The following is a 7,012-nucleotide window of genomic DNA, read 5'->3' on the forward strand; positions in this document are numbered from 1 at the left end:
TGCCTCAGCTGGCCCAGGCTGTCTGGAGGGCCTGGGGAGCCGGCTGAGCCAGTTGGGCGTCCAGAGATTAAAACAAAGATTTGAATAAAATTATAGAAACCCCTTAATGGAGGTTTTTTAATAAAACCGGCTGAATCTGTGCCATCTGCCTCTGCTGAGGAGAAGCCACCTCACCCTGCAAGGCAGCGTTTTGAAGGCAGCAAGGCAGTTGGGTTGGGTTGGGGATGCGGTTTGTTGGTTTTTTTCCCCAGAGTGGAAAAAAAAATGGGAATTTTAATTTCTGAAACATGAATCCAGCTGCTGGTTTCACAGCCCTTCTCGGCAGTGAACTCGAGCGCTCACTGCCCAAGGCAGATGGCTCATCTCACCCCTGTGTCACCGATCTGTGTCTTCCCGCGCGCTGGGCGCCTTTGCCTCACCATGCCACCCGTCACTCCTCTCCCAGGGGTCCTCTTTTCCCAGGCGAAGAGCACTGGGATCCCTGCAGCTCTCACAGGTTCCCAGCTTTGCAAAGAGCGAAAGAGGAGCAGAGTATAAATCATGGTGCTTCCCCTTGGTATCGGTGCTGATCTCTGGGTACTTTGACAGGTTCCTTCCTGATTTAGGCTGTCAGTCTCAAAGGGCACTGCTGAGTATCTGCAATCTCCTAATATATATTTTTAATCCTGATTGCTAGCCCTGTCTTTGTTAGGAGAGGATGGGGGTGGTGCTTTAACTGGTTAGGTGGTTCAGATAAAACCTCAGGATAGCCTGGGATTTACCGCGACCAGATAATGCAAGTTGAAACTACGAACTCTCCTGCCTGGAAGAGGATCTGATGGTTAAAAGCGCCCTTTCTTGCTGATGTTGATGTGGCCCCGTCGGGTACATGGTAGCTGCGAGGCTGCACGCACTGTGCACCAGGACACAAGGTATCGGATGCTGATGTGGCCGTTTGTCCCGGTTTGACCCGTAACACCGTTACACCCTGGTGTAGAGGTCTGGCAGCTGCAGTATCCCACCGGTCGAGGGTGCCTCTGCGTGGAGCTGCTGCACGCTGTGTCGACACGCTCCGTGCCACCAGCCCTGGCGCACCGGTGCTCTGGTTAACGGGTGGGGCAGTGGCACTCGTGTTTTGTTCCGAGCTTTCAGGCTTCGCTTCACTGGGTAGTTCTTCTCCTTTGTGCGTTTGCGCCTGTATGGGACTGCCTGTGTGCCCAAACGCTTCCCGTGACCGGGATGAAACCGAGACTCCCAGCAGCTTCCTCCCGTGCCTTGTGTCAGGGCCATGTCTGCAGAAGACAGTGCTGCTCCTTGCTTTGTCTGAGCAGAAGCGGATGTTGGTGTCTCTGCGGTGAACGTGGGGGTCTTGGTGACCAGGGTCAGTGCTACGTGGTGCTCTGAAGAGCTTGAGGAGGTGGGGATGAGGAGGAACGCTGAGGCTGAAGGTGCTGGAGGCTCGGGTCAGTCCCTGACACTTCTCTGATCCCCACTGTGGTTGGGTAGTACTCTCTCATCGCATACAAACGCTTGACCGTACATTGCACCGCAGGGGACGTCGGTGGCTATAAGGGGTAGGAGTGGGTGAGATGCTTCATTTTGCCTTCATTTCTCATATTTTCCCCCTAATTTCTTTCTCGACCAGCTAGCTGGTGGTGGTGGGAGAACGCTGGGTGACACGGACATCTGCCACTCAACACGTGCTTCAGCGTTGCCTGTTGCACTTGCTCAGTGGCAGTTACTTGCTCTTCTGGTTTGACTTCCATTTTTACATTACGCTTTCTGCTTCTCTTCCTTCAGAAGAATCCACTGAAGATGTGGAAGGGCCCAATGAAACAGCCGGTGATGCTGAAGAGCCTGCCAAGGAGCAAGAGAGTGGAGGGGACAAGGAGCAGAGTAAATGGACAGGTGGGTTTTGGTCCCTTTTTCTTTAAATCCAGGAAAAGGAAGTGGGAAGAGCAGTGGGCTGCAAAACTCTTTTCTTGAATGGCTGTGTCAGCGCAGCTCTGTCAGCGTGACATTAGCGGAGTCCTCTGTGGAGTCTTTGGGTGTAGTTTCATGACACACTCCGGCAGTTTGAGCCTTCTGCTGGGGCAGTGGGTCGGAGCTCCCAGTGCTCCATGGTGTTGGACCTGCCCTGGGCAGTGGAACCAGTGCCTGGGAGGGGAGGAGGGAGAAGGGAACTGCCCTGTCTGGCAGCAACCAGCTCTTGAGGTGGATTAAGTGTATCATGAAACTCCACGCTATGCTGGTAAGACTCAAGAGACTGCTGGCCTGCTTCTTCATTGTGGTCCTGGCCCTGGTAGCAAGATTTTGATGGAGAAGGGCAGAGCAGAGAGGCAGAGCCTGTGCTCGTGCTCCGTTAACTGCTCGCTGGGTGCTGGAGCCACGACATCCTGAAATGGAAATGGCAGATGCGCACAGTGCTTCAGTTGTTACTGCAGGGAGAATGGAAGGTTTCTCTCTGCAGAACCGTGAGGTGGATTCATTGTGAAGCTGTTGGGCTGCTCTGTCTTTCCCAGAAGATGGCTGCTCTCTTGCAGAGGAGAGTAGGAGGATCTTTTAAATATTCCTTGCCTTGGAGCAGAAAGCAGCTGCAGGATTGTCCTCCTCTGGAGAGGGCCATCCTCCTCCTCAGTTGGCGCTTCGAGACCGTGCAGCGTAGGTGGAGAATGAAGGTGCTGGAGGCAGTGCTCAGTTTCCTTGACCCAGGGTGGAGCAGCTCTGACCCTCTGTTTCTGTTCCTGCCCAGCAGCTCCGTGGGTTTGCAGGCGTACGGGTGCTTGGTACGATGCCTCTCTCAGCCTGCACAGAGACCCTTCTTCCAGGCAGCCTTCTCCTGCCATGTCTGTGGTGGCCTCTTAGTGACCCACAGCCAGAGATGCTTCAGCTGACGCAGTCTTCAGAAGGATGAGGTGTGGGCTTTCACCTCAGTACAGTTTTAATCTCGACCCATCTCAGTCTCAGTCAGCTGGAAGGTGTGTCCAAACTGGTGAAGGAAGCGCGCTGTGCTGTAGTGCTTGTTGAAGCTCGCGTTCCCCATCTGGAACACACCCACTGAGGTTGCTCAGTCTGTCACTCGCCATCGCAGACCTGTTCCTCAACCCAGAGGTGCAGATTTTGCTTGGCTGTAGGTGATTTTTAGTCTCTGGGTGTGGAGGATTGTGTGATCCTAAGCAAAGGCATCCTTGGTGAAGTGGCACGGAGTGATGTAAGTATCGTATGTTTATTAAATCTCATAAACAGTAAGTAGGGCCCTCTGCTCAACCTGAAGCGCTTACAAAAGCTGATCTATGTGAAAAGATTATTTTTGTATGTTAAAACACACAAGGAAACATGCAGCACCTACTTTTTAAACCCTTTACTATCCAGAAACTCTGAATATGAATGGTTTAATTTCTTCATGCGACAGTGAAGTTCCTGGCCCATTTTTGGTGTTTGTCGGTCAAACGGCAGGTAGGAGGTGGACAGCTCTGTCAGGTCTCCGAACCTCCCACTCCGTTTACGTAAACAGTTGCAGTTACTCCGTTACAGTAAACGGATGCCAAGCAGGTACCACAGCTCAGTCTTGTAGTGTTTCAGCTCTTTGAGCTCTCCGGAAGAACATGGCTGTGTTGCCATGTCCTTCTGGTCCTGAGACGTGGAAAGGGAGGGAAACTAGGTCAGGTTATTCTTAACAATCACAGAAGAGCAGTGTCCACGTGTACATCAAAATGCCACGGTGCAAACTGGGATGCAACTGGGGAGGAGGCGGGCAGTATCGAGGAAAAACTCACTTGCCGTGAGAGGAGCCTGCAAGAGAAGAGGTGGTCTGCAGCTCAGCAGAGTGGCTGCCAGCCGCTGTGTCGAGGAAGCTGAAGAGCATAAAGCCTTCTTCTCATTCATCTTCTCCAAACAGAGCGACTGCCTGCAAGACCAGAGCAGCCCGTGTCAGCAGCTTGTGGTGGGAGCTCGTCCTCCAGCTCTGAAGGAACGGGCTGCAAAGTGCTTGGTGAAGCTAAACGCTGTCACATCTGTGCCCTGCTGCTTCGTACCTGGGTGTTCTGAGAAAGTGGCTGAAGCGTCCTCAGACACATCAGCTGGTCTCTCTTGTGAATTCGCAGAAACAGGCGGTGCCGCAGGGCGCCAGACGTGGTGCTGGTCTGTGACTAGAGGAGGAGCTGGGGAACCACACACCTGCCAGCTCTGCTTGCCCCAGATTTCCCTGGGAACTGACCGAACAACAGTTTGTAAGTGCTGACGGGAGGATAATGAGTTACAGTCGACGCGGATTTGTCAAGAACAAATCATGTCAACACGACCCAATTTCCTTCTGTTTGAGGAAGGTCCTGTTTGCCATCAGTATCTCGAACCTTCTCCTGAGGAAGACTCTTAATGCTGCTTTTCAGGACAGTCTGAAAGCGAAGTGCCAGGGTTTTGGTGCAGGTGCAAATACTGTGGAATGGTGTGTTCCTCCAGCTGTCCATTTCTGAGCTCGGCGTGTCAAGAAGGATGAGGAGCGCTTTCAGAAAGCCCAAAAGCAAAAGTGACCCAGAACAGAGCATGGTCTGCATAGCGTCAGCTGTGAGGAGAAAAGAGAAGACCGAAGAGGAAGACAAAAATTAAGTCTTGTGTATAAAATGTTTCTGAAAGGAAGGAAAGAATTTGTTCCTCAAGCTCAGGATAGAGACAACAGAAAGTAATGGGCTTAAATTGAGGGCAGAAGGATTGAGCTTAGATAATACAAAAAATGTCTCCTGGTACGGCTCGTGAAGCACTGAAGTAGGTTTTCTGGGAAGGTTCCTCAGAGGTCTTTCAAGCAGATCAGACGCTCTGCTCTCAGGAATGAAGTAGGCACAGTTTATCCTGCTCTGGGTGGACCGGCTGACCTTTGGAGGTGCCTCTGAGCTGAGCAGTCCTGTGAAAGTGGGAGACAGGCGAGAGAGAAGTGCCGGCTCAAAGCCAATAGTGTCTTGAAGTGGAGGTTGATAGACCCGTTTTCTGTTCATCATGCTGCAATTTGATCATTACGTTCCTTAGCAATTGGTGGCTCGGTTTCTTAGCTGTGTGCTGGGTGATTATTTCTTCCACTTTCTTAAAGACATGTGAGATCTGTAACGAAACGCCGGGGGTGTCTCCCAGGCTCCCGACGCGCGAGCGATGGGTCAGTTGCGTGGCTGCTCGACGGTACCACGTCCATCTGTGGTGGCTGCACTGGTGTCGGTGTTAGCGCTGAGAGGAAAAACTTCTCTGCTTTCATGGTAAATTTGTCAAGACATCTCAGCTGCAAAATAAATTTGTCGATTTGGATTTCTATGTATTTGAAAAAGGAATAATCTTAAGCAGAAACACGTTTTTAGGCAATACTTTCCATTAAACTATACAGGTGGAAAACTCCATCCCAAATAAGGGTTCGTTTTACCTTGGTCTTCACATAGATCTTCGCGGCTCCTGAAAGAAGTCTGGAAAGCAGCAGGGCTGTCTGCTCCCAGGCGTGCTCTCACTGCCTCGGTTCCCCTGCACCCCCAACACGAACAGTCACTAACGCACTACCGCGTCTCCAAACACTGGGTGGAGAGCCGGGGGATGATGTCCCCTGTTCCAGTGGGGACCCGTTTGCTTTCTCTTTCTCCTCCTGCTCCGGCATGAAGCAGCTCCCGAGCACCGCTGGGTGCAGCCCTGCACCCTAGCACTGCCCCTGCTCTGCCTCTTTCTGCCCCAGAGCCGACCTCCCCGGAGCTGGAGAGGGGAGGTGCTCCTTGCCTGATGGCTCAGCTTCAGAAACAGTCTCGTCCTGACTAAGGGGAGATCTATCACGAGCCGATCAGCCGGGAGGAAAGAGGCCGTGGCTGTTCCCCACTCCGTTTTCAGTGGATCTGTCTGCTCCGATTAATGATGTGTTCTAGCCGGAGCCGATCAGCCGGGAGGAAAGAGGCCGTGGCTGTTCCCCACTCCGTTTTCAGTGGATGTAAGTGGTTAATATTCAACCCACAGTCTTCCGGCTAAAGCCTGAATCAGAGCAGGGTGCATCAGGACCAGACTGGAGATTTGGGGTGGGGTTTGTCCGTATTTTCTGACTAGAGCGAAGCACTTCATCTGCAGTGACCCAGCTACGAAAGAGACCTCCTTAATGCACTGTCGCTTGTATAGATGGAGAATATCAGGGGGGTTTTCCACAAAAACAAGAAACAAACTCTACTTAAAATATAGATTGAAATGAAATATTTCTAGAGGAGTCGCCTGAAGGGCTTTTATTTTTTTTAATGATTTTTTTTTTTTTTTTTAATCCATGATGCTCACCTAACAGAGCAATTAGTGCAATGGAGCGTCCCTGATTCGAATCCGTGGTAGATTGCTATTAAAGGAGGTATTAATGGGCTGCCGAGAGCTGGGAAATTGTTGCAGAAAAGTGTGTTTATGGAGTATGGTGCTGGCAGGCATGATTTCAATCGGATTTGACATGTTTAACATAAATGTATACTGCACAGCTCCTGCAGTTTATGAATAATTCCTACAGGCCCACTGCCTTTCTAATTACTGAAATTGAAAAAAACAGGTCAGGCACATCCTGACGGAAATCTATTACCGCCCCTCCCCCCGCCGCCGCTTTTTTCTGTTTTTTAATATATGGCGTTTGTGGAGCACTTAATGGCTGGGAGATGCTGCGGACCCGCATGAAGACGAGGGTGACAGCAGGCTGTGAGGACAGGGACGAGGGCCACGATGGATGCTCTCGACCCTGGCTGCTGCGTGAGGGAAACCAAGGAGAGGGGATGGGAAGGCTGACTGTAGTGGGGCTTTTTTCCTGAACACTTACGGAGCACGAGAGGCTCAAGCCCAGGAAAACATCCGGGCTGGGTGCCTGGGTACCGCAGGGTTCACTGGGGTTCACTGTTCACTGGGGTGCTGGGCTTGGAGCACACCTGGCTCTGGGCAGCGTCCGCAGGTGCTGGATTCTGGTCTCTGTGGGGACAAAGAGGAGGTGACGGCCCGGTGGTGGCTCTAGGAGGAACCCCCATCACCCTTGCCCAGGCTGCGGGACCTCACTGGGCTC

The 7,012-nt window shown here is 52.0% G+C and overlaps 1 protein-coding gene across 1 annotated transcript in view; it reads left to right on the forward strand.

Moving 5' to 3' along the window:
• Positions 1 to 1,779: 1,779 nt before the first annotated feature.
• ZFHX3 (zinc finger homeobox 3) overlaps positions 1,780 to 7,012 on the forward strand; it is a gene marked incomplete at both ends in the record, with an annotated part of 33,234 nt that continues 28,001 nt past the window's right edge. The window contains one exon of the mRNA XM_010136225.1: positions 1,780 to 1,887. Coding sequence (XP_010134527.1) covers positions 1,780 to 1,887 — 108 coding nt within the window. The remainder of the gene's footprint in view (positions 1,888 to 7,012) is intronic.

This window comes from Buceros rhinoceros, unplaced genomic scaffold (assembly GCF_000710305.1).
Source record: "Buceros rhinoceros silvestris isolate BGI_N320 unplaced genomic scaffold, ASM71030v1 scaffold1935, whole genome shotgun sequence".
NCBI classification, from domain to species: domain Eukaryota; kingdom Metazoa; phylum Chordata; class Aves; order Bucerotiformes; family Bucerotidae; genus Buceros; species Buceros rhinoceros.